At 44.2% G+C, this 14,739-nt stretch overlaps 2 protein-coding genes across 3 annotated transcripts in view; both read right to left on the reverse strand.

Annotated features, from left to right (window-relative positions):
- Positions 1 to 390: 390 nt before the first annotated feature.
- LOC112456154 (AP-2 complex subunit mu) lies at positions 391 to 3,892 on the reverse strand. The gene is made up of 5 exons (XM_025018523.1): positions 3,707 to 3,892; positions 2,726 to 3,106; positions 2,390 to 2,640; positions 2,058 to 2,314; positions 391 to 1,991 (listed from the first exon to the last, which is right to left on the reverse strand). The coding sequence occupies exons 2-5, from the start codon at positions 3,063 to 3,065 to the stop codon at positions 1,511 to 1,513; spliced, it is 1,329 nt and encodes a 442-aa protein (XP_024874291.1). The 5' UTR covers positions 3,066 to 3,106; positions 3,707 to 3,892; the 3' UTR covers positions 391 to 1,510.
- Positions 3,893 to 4,820: 928 nt separating this feature from the next.
- Positions 4,821 to 14,739, reverse strand: part of LOC112456094 (F-box/LRR-repeat protein 20) — an 18,406-nt gene continuing 8,487 nt past the window's right edge. Inside the window, exons 2-9 of one of the 2 annotated variants that reach the window (XM_025018397.1) lie at positions 12,804 to 13,058; positions 12,381 to 12,448; positions 11,786 to 11,915; positions 11,224 to 11,685; positions 10,509 to 10,700; positions 10,330 to 10,431; positions 9,984 to 10,199; positions 4,821 to 9,536 (exon numbers count right to left, since the gene is read on the reverse strand). In XM_025018397.1, coding sequence (XP_024874165.1) covers positions 9,429 to 9,536; positions 9,984 to 10,199; positions 10,330 to 10,431; positions 10,509 to 10,700; positions 11,224 to 11,685; positions 11,786 to 11,915; positions 12,381 to 12,448; positions 12,804 to 13,058 — 1,533 coding nt within the window. In that variant the 3' untranslated portion in view covers positions 4,821 to 9,428. The remainder of the gene's footprint in view (positions 9,537 to 9,983; positions 10,200 to 10,329; positions 10,432 to 10,508; positions 10,701 to 11,223; positions 11,686 to 11,785; positions 11,916 to 12,380; positions 12,449 to 12,803; positions 13,059 to 14,739) is intronic. The other variant, XM_025018398.1, reaches the window with a different exon arrangement.

The following is a 14,739-nucleotide window of genomic DNA, read 5'->3' on the forward strand; positions in this document are numbered from 1 at the left end:
ATGTTGACAAGAGCGAGCGGCGTGAACTTTTGAGCGTTTTCGAGTATTTTCTGTAACTCTTTTTCGTATTCTTTTTCATATAAATAATGCTGTATCTCGTCGATTATCTTGAGAATACTTTTTTGCGAATCTGAAGTCGTCGTAAATAATCATCGTACTAATTAAAGGTGAACAGTTTACGCTTCGTTTATTATCCTAAATATCGCGTTCTTATCCTAAAATGGCACTTGCCTTTATTCGAAGTCTATAGTCTTCGATTTATTAATTTAAACTGTAATTTCAAATTACATCAAATTTCATTGACTTTACACGCGAGTTTCCAAACGAATTTTGTCGCGCAAGTATGATAATTTGAAGAAGAACGGGATAATTAAGTTCAACGCACGCTAATTTATTTCACACATATATTTCATTACGCATTCGAGCGTTCTTTTAGAGAGACCAAATCAATCACGCTCGTACAATCGATCAATGCTTCTTTCTACTCTTATTCTCATGCACGGATAACAGGTTAATAGCATTCTACATTTCATTGAGCGCATCGCAAGCTCGCACCGAATGATCCGTACTAGCACACGGATTTGCTCAGTTACGTTCAAACTCCGGTACCAAAGAGGCCATAACTCCATATATCATTACGCAAGAAATGAGTAATTAAAATTCGCGTACATATATATTAATACATATATAATACAGAAATTCATGATGTGCTCCGGAAAAAAATATTACGTATAGTAATCCTACAAATATATTTATATTTCTTGAATATAGATCATCCTAATGGCTGCATTGATTCCAGAGGCGAATCGAGATGTTTTAATTACTCAGCTTGGAATTATATTAATACTAAAAACTTGTATTGATCATTTCGGCAGGAACGAAGCAAAAGAAAATAAAAATCTCGTTAAATGATACGAGTAAGTGTATATAAATAATCCATGATCATACCTATCATATCACCATAATTATCATAATTTTCGGTAACAAATTTTCAACATTAACAAAATCTGATTATACCTCATACCATCCACTTTGCATGGTGCGATATCGCGAGAATCGAAAAAATGGACGACGTGAAAAATTGGCACGAAAGAAATAATCTGCCTGATACTATAATTATGATATTCGCTTAACGTAAGTTGGAACCTATTTTTACTTTTTGCGTTTGGGAAGTTTTCTCCCAACGTAATATCGTATCTTCTCCTAAAAAATAAAAATGAACGTCACTCGTGCTAGTACACTATGTAATATACAAAAAAAATGTCCTGCAATTATACAGAAATTTTGTGCTGACAATGGAATTCTTCTTTCGATACATTATCCATCGCTACGTACCGTACACGATTCGGAATTAACCATCCGACAACAATTTCAGATCGTTGCTTCGAATATGCGCTACAATGAAATAATAACGAGAAACAGCCAATATCGATACTCGTAGTCGTGGCTTTCGCATTGAGATTACTTCTTTAACAATTATTTACGCCTCCACATCGAGAACTCGGAATCATTAACACCGCGTCTCGTACAGGCCGCTGCGGCCTATGTAACGAACCCATTTTATCACGTCGTGATCGGAGTAATTCAATTTGGACTCGAAAACTTTCAAGTAGCGCACTTTGAAGCCGGACGGCGCAAACGGCACTTCGAAATTCATCGATATCGGCGGCCTCGTCCATTTCTTCTTCGTGTCCGTCTCGAGCAGATCGATCTCGGCGGACAGCTGCGTCTCCTTCATGCCGGCCATGCGCTTGATCTTCCATACGATCGCGTTCTCCGATGCTTTGTACTTCGCCTTACCCTTCAAACATATCAGCTGCACGCCGGCGGTATTTAACGGCGTCGGTACGCGCACCTCTATCTTCTGCCCCAGCAACGAGGGCTTGAAGTTTGATTTCAGGACCGCCTTAACTTCCATTTTCGTTCGGCCCACCTCGCGTACTAACGGTATCACGCGGAAGGGCAATGATATATCCTTCGTGGTACGGTATCTGTAAATAAGAATGATTTTTTTATATACCTTAGATTAGAACCGATTATTCTCACGATTGTCTCACCTCATCAGCTCAAATTCACCATCCGGCGGTATAAAACTAATGGAATGTTCGGTCTCGAATTTGCTAAGCTTAACGCACTGATGGAATTGGCAGTCATCGATAACGACAACCGGCTTGCCGGATCTAGCGCCTGTGGGATCATCTCCACCGCCTCCCAATCCACCACCTCCTTTCATGCCCTTAGCCTCCATAACGATCTTGTCGTTGATCCCAAACTTGCATTCCGGCATTCCGGATAAATAGGATTTCATTACCACCTGCAAAAAAAAATCTTTTTATTAGAAATCTGTGAAAGTCCTAAAAAATTATTTTATCTTCCTTAGAAGATTTACCTTTCCAGCAACATGAGCGCTGAGAACCTGACCCTGAGGGCTCATCAATAGATTCACGTATTCAAGTACGTCCAGGAAAAGTTCGTTACGCCTGTACTTGATACCCTCTCGTCTCCATCCGATCTGACCGGTGACTTGCGATGTTATTTGAGCTTGTTCTTCCTTGGTGGCTGATTTCACGCCTTGCTGAGTGATAAATGTCTTCAGTACTCCCGTATCACAGTTCTGTGGATATCCAAAGTCAAGTATCTCTGTAAAAAAAAAACAACTAATAAAGTTCCAAGGAAAAAGCCATTTATAGGTCATTAAAATATTAATCAAACTTTAAATACTGACCGTCGAGCAGCTCGTAAATAAGCACGAAATTGTTCTTAATGTTCTCTTCTGAAATCTTGCCGAAGTACGACTGCATAACATCTATGATCTTCAGCAGCAGCTCGAATACCATAGCCGCGTTAACATTTTGCTTGGTGACGGCGGCTAACCAGATGTTAGCGCGCTTTATATGGAAAAACGACGTTCTGGCAATGTTGGTTACAGGCGAGCGTACTTGCTGCCGCGCATGGATGACATTGACACGAAATGCATCCACTGCGTTACGGCCAATATCATCCCGATACACTCGGGAGATGAGCACCTCTCCCTTGTGGTTGTAAACAAATAGACCCCCTATCATCTTGACAGAGGGCAAAGTTAGCTTTTCGAGTTGAGATCAATCTGCAACAAAAATCATCCGCGATCAATATATCAAAGCTCTCAATACCTTTAAAGTACACACACTGCGACAAAGACCAACAAAATTTATATAATTTTAAATTCAGTTTTCCAGAAATAAGTCAATGAAAACGTAACGCTTCGATGAATCAATAATATTCCAAATTTCTGCTGGGGAAACATGGTAAAATCAATAAAACGTTCCAAAACATACGGTCTAAAAATAGCTCGACACTGCGACTATGATAAACAATAATCTGGCATTCCTCTACTGATAAGAAACGTCTCCGACGCTCGGCGGGCGGTCCTTAATTAGATGGATACAGCCTGGAAAACATATTCGCGACGTGTGCGGTTCGAAGGCGAAGGAGCACACGCACCGAGGAAAGAATTCGTCGGAGTGCTCCGGAAACGACAGACGAAACGCCCCGTTTGTTAAGTGACACTTGGAGCCGTTCGTCCGTTCGTCCGTCCGTCCGATATGTCTTGCGAACGGTTAGTATTATCGATCGTACGTGGACCCCCTTCGTAACCCTTCGCGTCCAAGTCGCCGTCACGGCGACCCTTAGGTCATCGGGGCACGCGGGATCGAGTTTCACTTACGCATGACTCCCCCGAAGGGTGGGCTCGCCGAGATCTCGCTGTCCTGCCTCGACTCCGTCTGCCCGTTAAACGTGGCGCGATACCCTCGGCGCTCTCGGTCGCGGGCCGACGGACGGCTGACGGAACGGAACTGATGGAAGCAACAGAGCAACACCCACTTTCCGATATCGCCGACCCGAGAAACGCCGCGGTCGACGTGGACTGCGTGGACAGTGGACAAGACAGATGGGCTGGCAGAAGTTCGAGTAGTCGGACGGCGAACGTGGTACCGTAGAAGTGCCACCTAGAGTCATGCTCGTCTTCACAAATCGTACCCTGCAGTCGATAAAACGCGCATTTTTATTAATGCGATTATTAATATTTTATTTCTTCTTCTAACGACGCATTTTTAATATTTCTTAAATCACTTTATTGGTACTACTTTATTTGCACGTGTGCAAGAAGAAATGTACTACATACGTTTATTGAACAGATTGTTAATTTCAAAATTAATAAAGAAATTATACTTGATATAAAACTTAAGATTATCTCTTAGTGGGTTTAAAAATGTTTAATTTATGTTTTTTTTCTATTTGGCGCAATTTTTTGATAAAAACCACGAGATATGTTGCGAATATTGGCTTCGCTTCTGCTTCAAACTTGACACATTTGCAATAATCTCCATCGTAATTACTTTGATTGTAAGACTTTTAAAATTGTAAGAGGATTAGCCAGCGTTTCGTTATTTTTCGGTACGCTCTGTATTTCTCCGCCTATAATAAAAAGCTAATTATTATTATTGTATATTATATTTCTCCAGTTCTTTCATATCAAGAACGAGATTTTAAGGTATCGACGAGACTCGCACGGCATAATTCTAACGCGACCCTGGAATTCATTTCCGCCGTTCCCCCGTAATTTTCGAAGAAGCGTGGACTCCGTTCTCCTTTCAAGGAGACGCGGAAAAACAGTTCCTCGATGACGTCACAGCTCGGCGGCATGTCTTCAACCTTGGCTGACGACAGTGGCGAGCGTTTCTCAGATTCTGCGAGTTGAATCATCTCCCCCTTCCCGCTTCCACGTAAATTCCCCTTCGTTGTTCGCAATGAGAATGCAACGTGGAATAACACTAATGGGGATTTTGTCTCGAATATATTTTATTATACATACATTAATGAAAATATATACATGGTAGACTGCAGCTTCTCGAAGCAGCGAAGTGTCAATATAATTAGCTACAGTATTCGTACGCGAATCTGTTTCATCTTTTACTTATTTTTTTTTTGCATTTTTTTCCCTTTTTCTTCTTTTTTTCGACGTCCTCTCGATAGCCGAGGTTGTCGAGGTTGTCGGGAGGCACGTGTAGGCCGACACGTGTAGACCATGGATGCTGTTGTACGTGAGAAACGTTAATGTTTTTTGGAGTTTTCGTTTATTTCCCAAAATAAACGGCTGATTGATAACGGTCCGACCCGATTTCCTCGGGTATGTAGCGACTATTACGAGACTGATCGCGTGTGAATCCGTCGATACACGCAGCGGATACCGGGATACTTTCGCTGACTTCGATTATAATATCTTTATCTCTCGCATTCTCTCTCTCACACGCACCCTCTCAACCCTTTCATTCTTTACTCTCGCTCGCACTCTCTCTCTCTCTCGCTCTCTCTCTCTCTCGCTCGCTCTCTTTTCTCCCTTCCTCCCCCTCTTTCTTCTCAGCCTATTCACAGCCTTCCTATTCAGACCTAATCAGCTTTCTCTCTTGCACAGCCAAACACTTGCACGATCACTCAGCGGCGTCAACGCTTCGATCTCTTATCTTCTTAATTAACCGTTACAACACGATTCAACGGTGACAACTGCGGATTATTACAATTGATTAAACTGTAAGTGGCGATCATCGAAAGTGTGTGACGGTACTTCGTTCCCCCGTTTCTCTCGGAGATCCCCGACAGATATCGCAAGTCTGAAGATCGTCCGAGAGCGAATCCCGCACGTCCGAGTCAAAGAGATTTTCCGACAAGGCTCTCTCGCCGTCCCCTCGCGGGTTAACGCAAACGCAATTAAACGACGGACGATGATACCCCGGTTGACGGCGGTTTGCGACGGCTGTGATAGACGTCTCCCCGAGTCTCCTCCTCGATCGGACACATGTCGTCGGCGCGCGTCACGGCCCGACGCGTCGGACCGCCTGACGCCCGGATGCCGCGCTACAAACTTTGGTTCAGCCAAACATCATTCTACGTTAGCGTTACAATCTGCCGCACGCGCGGGAGAGCTCGCGCTCGACACGACTACACGGATTAGCTTCGTAACATTTCAGGCACTGCGATTGACTTTGTATTTTGAGTTTAGCTCGCGCATCGGACGGGCGGCCGACCGCGGAGACCGTCGGCGGGACCCTTTCGTTCCTCGAGCGTGAATCTCATCCGCCGCTAAAGATTCGGGAAAGAGTTCCGTCGCTCTCTTCCCCAAGTAAACGCCATCCAACAGCAATATTCTATCCTTTGACTGCCCAGACAGCACGCGTGTCCAATATCGGGACATAAGGCGTCTTAAGATGTCTTATGTTCTGATCTTAGACACGGTGCTGTCTGGGTATAATCAAAGATTGTATCAATATTATAATTTCCTACTGAACAATGTAACTGTCACATAAAACACACGTTATATTACACTTATATTGTTGAGTGGGAAATGATATAATATTGATATAATGTTGGTGTTTGCCAAATTCTTAGAGAATTCGCGCGGTCGAGTCGCGACGCGGGGGACAATTCCGTTCGGAGGAGCTCGGAAGAGCAACGCAAACGCTCGCACCGAGATTCGCGAGAGGTCGGAAAGCCTTGCACGAGTGCGGACAACGCGCGTGTTTCTATGTACGTGTGTGTATGCGTATTGTGTTTCGTGTGTGTCCTGCATCATCGCGGTTACGTCATGCGCGCGTATAATCGTACATCGCTTATAATTATTAACCTGACTTCGAACGACACGTTTACAATGATCACGTTATTCCACTAGGGATGACATGCAGCGTATAAAACATATCTTATCTATATATTTATTTACTGTTGTATTATATATCTAGGTTGCCGCATCCGTTATTTCTGTTACACGCTATATACTTCAATATATACGCGGTACGTCTCTTACACGCTACCAAAAGGATTAACAATCGATACCCCGTGTTTCTTGTCTTCTTTTTTCCTCCTCCCCCCCCCTTTTGCTTAACGCGACGACGCACCGTGTCGCGATGTTAACCGGGTTTACGATTCACGAATTCAAAGACAGAGGAAGGAAAAAACGAGGCGCGTTTCGCGTCTCTGACGGATATTGCACTTCGAAACTGGACCGCTTTTAAAAATTTCGCGCGTTGGTCTTCGATCGGCCATTAACGCGTTCAAAGTGCGCGTCCTCGGCTTCTTTAGTAAAAATCTGGCAAGGGTACGCTTCTAAAAATATAGCCAATGTATGTGTGTCTGTACGTGTGAGTGTGTATGTGTGCGCGCGCGCGCGTTTATATGTTGTGTGTTATGTGTAAGTGTCTTTTTTTTTATATTCAAAATAAATTATGTCGATTCGAAACCCAAATCCGCCGTCAAGTCCCGTCGCGAGAACTCGCGGAGAAACTACGCTGTGGAATTTCTTCGTGTACAATCAAATGGAAAATCGTAATCCACATGTATAGGGGTTGCTCGTCTTCCCGCGGTCCGTTTCCCGGCCTCCGGGAATCCACGTTCGACATTTTGCGTTCTGTTATGAACTGTTCGTCTCTTCTTTTTTTCTTTTGCGATGCTCAACGCTCCCGCCAAGGTCCCTCACAACAAATCGACTGCTTCATCGAACAATACCGTGATCCGATTGTGAGTTGGCGCCGACCTTACGATCGGGGCTTTTTACAAGCACTGAGTCGGAGATTAAACGTCTTTTCTGTTTGTTTTGTTTGTTTCTCACCATCGGGCACATTGTCACTGTAGTCACGGAGTATCCGGGATCCAGTTGGCGAAGATCGCGCGCGGAGATCGCCGATCCATCCGCCCTTAGCGATACGTCCGTGGCTTCATGATACTGCCGCCATTCCGTTCTTTTTTTTTTAAACCTAGGCTTAAAAAGTAAAAACGCCAGCGCTGTTCGCCGCCGGCACGAAGTTAATCGGTTTAACACATTAACGCTTTGATTCGTTTGTCAGTCTGTGCTCTCCTAGTCCATGACAAGTTACAAAAAAAAAAACAAAAAAACAAGATAATAAAACAGGGAAAAGAAATAATAGAATAGATGTCCGGGCTGTCGAGGAGAAGTGGTGTTTACGATTTTACGGGTACTCGAGGATACGATGCACGGGCGTAAATACCGTCTGCCCGTGAATCGATTGTAAAATGCATCTCTCACGCGCCACCACTATAAGCCGCGCCAGCGGCGGTTAGAGTCTTCAAAAGACGATACTCGAGCGTCCTCCTCCCTTTCTCACTTCGTCTCGAGTGTCCACGATCACAATACGTCGAAATTTCCGTCGTTAAAAGTTGAAAGTTGTGCGCCCTTAATGCGACAAAGTCACGCGTTCTTCTTTGTCTCTCTCTCTCTCTCTCTGTTCCTACTTTTTTCTTCTTTTTTCTTTTAAACGAAAGGAAAGAAATTCGTAGGTGTCGCTCGGTAATCACGTACGCGCGATACGTTAATACTTTTAAACAGACACCGAGAAGAAACACTTTCACCGAGCCATATTTTGTCGGTGCGTTATACGTCTACGTTATACGTTAAACGATAGTAATATCCTAAATATTATGACGAGATTCGATTCGCGGTCGCTATACCGTATTTGTTTTTTTTTTCTTCTTTTTTTTCTCGTTTATCAATAGCATTATAGGCAGTGTTCGTTGAGAAACTGCTACGGTTACCCGTCGAGATGTGTGAAATTCGACTTCTGGATACGATTGCACGCAATTATTACGCTCGACTCCATTGTCCCCTAAAACTACCGTTTTCCTCCACGCCCCATCGGTAGTACACGCGCGGGTGCTCATTAAGATATTTATAAGACATTTACGCGTATCTTAAAATAAGTATCTCGTGTTTATCGAGCAACGTAAATCGATAAACTTGCTCGCGTAGCGCTAGGAAAATACGCGTCCGAACGCTAATCAAAATAAGCTCGCTCGCTCTCGAATACGTCGCTCCGTATCAGTGAGTGGCTCAGAAAACGCGCGGAGCGCGCGCACGTCATTTCTCTCCGTGGACGAACGCTAAATGAAGATCATAGAAAATGATAATATCGCTAAAGAAACCTGAGAATTTCTTTCCTTTGCAGACTAACTTTTCGCACGCAATATAAACCGAGATAGTTAGCGATGCACTTACTATCGAGATAACGGAGTACAAATAGAAATAATAATAATAATAATAAGTGTAGTAGTAACAGCGGTAGTAGTAATAGCAGCAGCAGCAGCAGCAGCGGTCATATTGGTAATTGCAGTAGTAGCATCAGTGGCTGTGTTGATGATGGTGACGTACTTCACTCGTTGCGTGTGGAGCTTGAATCGATTTAACGATTTGCAATTGACAACGAGTCCCGTTCTCACTTATCAATGTGTGATGGGCAACCAGAGCGTCTCCTCCGGTAACCACGATAGAGAGAGAGAGGTCCCATAATCGCCGCAGGCAGCGACTACCGATAAAGGTCCACTATAATCCCGTGGATATATATATCGGACGATTTTTACTTCGGAGTTAGGAGTTGAAGGCAAAATCACAGAATGACGCAGCACCGACAGTATCGTTGTCGCGAGGCTCCCGCGCTGGGTGGTGGGGTCGGTGGTGCGAAATACGCGTGCACCTTTAAGTTCGGTAGATGGGCCTAAAATAGTACAAATAATACATTCAATAATTAATATTCATAAGTTAAGGACGATAAGAACGACAAGTTTTACGTTTAATCGTACGATTGCGACTTACATAGGTATTCCGTTCGTCGAAACGAACTAGAAAAAGGTGAGTCTCTTCAAATTGTAGTACATTGTAGTTATCTATGATAATGTACCGTAAGCCGCAGTCGCGAATTCTTTACATATATGATTCATTGTTAAGCGGAAAAAGCGGTATTAATTGTACCCAGCCGCCGGACGGAGTATCGGAGTAATTGCGCGGAATCGTACTTTTTGCGGAATGCGCGATCTATAGCAATACGATTGCGTGATACGCGCTCGGTGCGCGCTAAATATAACGTTCCGCGGGAAATGCGGCCGGATCCCTTTTTCCGCGTAACGCACGAAACGTCGGAGAATACGGTAAAACGGGACAATACTCTGAGTTTACGTATGCCCTCTCTGGTAATGTGTAGGCAGTCGTAAAGTTCGATACGCTCGAGATTGTGACAGGCCTGCATCAGATGGTTCAGACCGTTGTCCGAGATGTTCGGGCAGTTGTCCAGCTCTAAGACGGCCAGGTGTTCCGCCGCACACGGCGACAGCGCGATTTGTCGGAGGCCTTCGTCGGTGATCAACTCACAGTGTGACAGGCTCTGCGCTCGGAAATGGCAAAACTCTCGATAAAGACACGGGTCTTTGCGATTCGGAAAAACGCACCAACACCAAAACACCGTGAGAGCATCGCCTAATGCACGATGCCGTGTACATTAAATCGCTACTCACTAGTTTCTCCAATCTCGGACAACCCATCGCCAGGTGAGTGAGGGTGGCGTCGGTGATTAAAAGGCACTCTTCCAGATCCATCTTCTCGAGCAGTTTGCAGTTCTGAAAGTCGAAAGTCGAATAGAGTTTCGCGGCTCGGCTATTTAGACGATTTAAACGATTCGCGCTGATCAACTCACTCTCGCGAGGGCCTGAAAACCTGTATCCGTGAAATGGGTGCACGCGACGCACTCGAGTACATTGAGGAGTGGACAGTGTTGTGCCAGGCTAATCAACGTCGCGTCCGTTAAATTGGGGCAATTCGACAGGCAAACGTAATGCAGCCGTGGACACCGTTCGCTAAGTTCTCTGACTCCGTCGTCCGTTATATTCTGCAACAAGGATCGCAAAGGGATTTTTATTTACTAACGCAACGCCTGGGGCCATCCTTTAACTTCCGATACACACATTTATGAATAAAATTTAATATACTTTGAGCAAATAATTTATCTTTTTTCCTATTGCATAAGATCTGTTGCCGACGAAATATATATATATAAATATATAGATAATTTTCTATGTTTAATATCATAGAGAGATTTTCTTCACTTTAATATATCTCGCTTTCTATCGAGAGGTGAAAGTCTTCAACGTTTCTGCGCGAAACACGTGCTATTGAATCAAATTGCAAATATTATTGCGCACAAGTAGCTTCTTTCTCAACTTCCTCGGTATGAAAAAAAACGAATGTCAATTTGATCTCAGCGATACAAGCGAGTCTTATCTCTTTGGGAAACCCAGCGATATCTCGTCGGCGACAAATTGGTTGCGCGACGACTGCAGCGTCTGAGGCGCGTCGCGCAATTGCTCCTCTTTGCGTAACACGCGGATTTGGAGAGTCAATGAGATAAGTACCCTGCATTCGTGTAGATTGATCGCTTCGAGATTAGGACAGTAGCGAGCTAAGCACATCACGGCCTTATCCGTCAGCTGGCGGCACCCCTTGCTCAGGAAGCTGCGAAGTTCCGGGCAGCCCTTGGCGAGCGCGTCGACCCCGTTGTCGGTGAGCAGCTCACACCACGAGAGATTGATGTGGGTGAGCAGCGGGCAACCGGCCGCGAGATCCTTCAGGGACATGTCCGTTATCTCGGGACAGGAGTCCAGATTCAGCCGCTGGAGCTTGGGGCAATGACTGCTGAGGGCCGCGCATGTCGCGTCCGAGATCCTCTTGCACTGACTCAAATTGAGCTCCTCGATATTAGGACACGACTGGGCTAGAGTGCGCATCGAGTTGTTGCCGATGCTCTGGCAACCCTTGAGCGAGAGCTGCCTGAGGAATCCGCCGCAACGCCTCGAGATATTTTCTATTACTGGTCCCTACGCACAAACGCCCCCCACAATCCGGCGTTAATCAATCTCTTTTCTTTTCTCTATATGCGTAAAGAATTCGTCGGGACGGGATATCTTTCTTTATTACCTCCACGTCTCGTTGAAAATCGAAGAGATCGATCCTCTGCCAATTGGACCCATCGAGCGCCAACACGTTCCAGGCTTTGCTTACTTGGGCACAACGGCATAGCGATACGACATCGAGGTACGAAAAAATTCTGTCAATCACAGAGATTCGTTAGAGCGACTTGCGCGTTATCGCGTCCCGCGATTGCTTAACACCTTGCGAAAGCGAGGGGGACAATGTGGATTTAAGTTTTTCGCGAGGCACGATGAGACGTAACACTTACGTCTTATATACCAATCTTACGTAGCTTTCAATCTTATGAAAGATGCCTGTTTCGCCCGTAAAAAGTTTTAAAGGGCAAACATACGATTACGTGTATTTCAAATATAAACACGGCGAATTTGTATTAGATAAAAGCGTCTAGAGATTAGATCTATTTTAGTATTATCGAAAAGTATAGGCAACAGGAGTGTCCGGAATTCCCGTTTCTCGATCAAATAAAACCGAAATCTCGATAAGTTTCACCGTTTCTTATCACGACAACTCGCTCCGAACCGTGTTAAGCCGGCAAGACGCGATCGAGGCGTATAACACCGCAGGCAAACGTACGCCGTACCTGAGTAGCAATTCTTTTGGCAGTTTCTTGTTAATCTGCGCCTCGTCATCGTGAAACACCCATGTTAGCTGCAACGGAAAAGTGATTAAATACGACCTGAGCACGACGTGAGCCGGGCCGCGCTCGCGTTTATCGCTCTGCGGAGCGACGAACGTTCACCAGAGAGGAGTCGGACAATCCGTCTCCGTTGTACGCAACACGTTGGCGAGGACGGATGGGGGTACGGGGGAAAGGGAGAGAGGAGAGAGGCCGAGAGAGAGAGAAAGAGAGAGAGAGAGAGAGAGAGAAAGAAAGAGAGATGGGATGCAACGTTAGACATACGCTTTTGATAGCGGGACATCAGAGAGGCGCGCGGGAGGAGCCGCGTATGGTATAAAGCTCTAGCATTGACGTGCCCGGACAGAGTTCTCTAGATTGACTAACCTGCATGTAGGATTGCTTCATGGTAGTGACAGGGTTGTGAGTATGCGATTGCGTGTAATAACCGCCCTGATGATGATAATGTTGTTGATGATGATGATGTTGGTGATAATGGTGATGATAGGATGGATGCTGCTGCTTCCACCATTGTCCACCGGTACCGCCGCCTCCTTTTTCCGTCTCCTCGACCGCCAGTACCCCTTGTCCGACCCCTTGGCCCCCTCCTCCCACTCCTAACTGTTGGAGACTTACTTTTTTCTAAAAAAAACATCCCAATACGTGTCATCTCCGTCGCGCTGACGCCGGCGTAACACGCGACACAACGGAATCGCGGCCTTCGAACGGCGTTTCATTTCGTACGCTCGAAATCGCAGGATTTCACGCAAGGACTAATCAGGTTCACAATTCCGCAGCCGATCCGTTCATAATTATTTGTAAGGTACTACTACTGTTTGGACCTCGTCAATCATGGACTTGTATCGTTGTTGCCCAGAGATTCTTAATTGCCAATGTGCTCTGTTGTGTCATTATAATTTCGTATCTAATAAATATATACCGAATCTCCCCGAATTCACGTATTTGCTTAATTTTAGAGGTACTAATAGTAATGGAACTTTTATTAATTATATACAATAGTCACATTACGATTTCGAGTAATTTTAATATGTACATTTTATTATGTACATTTTTATTATGTATCATTTGCTAAATTGTGATGATACCTATACGACCTCGCCGTATTCCAGATATGCGACTTTCTTTCGCCACGTACTAATCGCCAATTAATAATTCATCGTCGATCCCGGTGTGAACAATAGCGCATGCAAAGTCGGAATTCAAATGATTGCGTTATTCTGATTGGAAAGTGACATAATTGTTAATTCACAAGTAAACGCTATCGTGTTCGGGTAAAAGCAAGTAACTTCCAATCGTCATACACACACACACATTCATACATCATTAATGCAGTCTGTGTTGCGCAAAAATTATTATTATATTCAGACATAAAATTATATTTTAAATATATTACGACACTATACATTTATCTGTACAATTAATGGTTAGATGTTTCCCAAATAATTTTACTTTTCAGACAGACAAGCGATATTCTTTATACCACAGACCACACTGAATGTATCGCGATCTCATATCCTTTATTAATTAGCGAACGTTTTCTGTCCGACTGTCCGCGTTCAATTTTCATCGAAAAGCTATTATGCGACTGGGGGACGAGCACGTTTCATTGACGTTACGACGAGCAGAGTGATTTTCTTTTTCCCATTGCTCCCGCGCTCGCTCGACTCTGCGTCTCGTTGCATTTTCAACGAGGAAAGCTCGCTCGCGAAATGCTTGATTATCAGGGAGTTAATAGAAGTGGAAACAAGAGGCGAAGAACGATGGCGTATGCAGAATATATAGCACAGCGAGTCCACAAAACATATACAAGTGCAAGTCGCTCCCAAGTAGATCTCGAATATTTTCTTTCTTTTTTTTTTTTACGTTAACTTCATCTCGGAAAATGAGACAACTGTGCGTGTCGATGTGCGTGTGTCTATGTGTGTATGCGCGTATGTATCTCCACATGCACGTAACGAATACATTGTACCCAACGACAAATAATATTAATGAGTTGCTTGTACGTATGTTTTTATTATGATTTCGTGCTGGGTGCCATATATGTATGCACCTTAATATTATTACACAGATGGTTACACTTACAAAGAAGTCGAGAGACGAAAAGTAAATTAAACTGTATTCGACGACAATACCGACGGTAAAATTATTGATAATTTAAAATAAAAAATAACTTGGAATTATATTCCATATCTTACATTCGAGATAGTGCAGGGATCAAAATATTGCTCGTATACACGTCTCGCGTGAGAGAGAGAGAGAGAGAGAGAGAGAGAGAGAGAAAGAGAGAGAGAGAGAGAGAGAG

Source organism: Temnothorax curvispinosus, unplaced genomic scaffold (assembly GCF_003070985.1).
Source record: "Temnothorax curvispinosus isolate PA1 unplaced genomic scaffold, ASM307098v1 QBEX01006657.1, whole genome shotgun sequence".
In the NCBI taxonomy this organism is placed as follows: domain Eukaryota; kingdom Metazoa; phylum Arthropoda; class Insecta; order Hymenoptera; family Formicidae; genus Temnothorax; species Temnothorax curvispinosus.

What these genes read in the sequence shown, in the direction of transcription:
- LOC112456154 (XM_025018523.1), bottom strand. Translation starts at nt 3,065, where the DNA reads ATGATAGGGGGTCTATTTGTTTACAACCACAAGGGAGAGGTGCTCATC. An exon ending in TATTTACGAGCTGCTCGACG is followed by an intron (nt 2,641 to 2,725) that starts GTCAGTATTTAA and finishes TTTTTTTTACAG; the next exon opens with AGATACTTGACTTTGGATAT. An exon ending in GCGCTCATGTTGCTGGAAAG is followed by an intron (nt 2,315 to 2,389) that starts GTAAATCTTCTA and finishes TTTTTTTTGCAG; the next exon opens with GTGGTAATGAAATCCTATTT.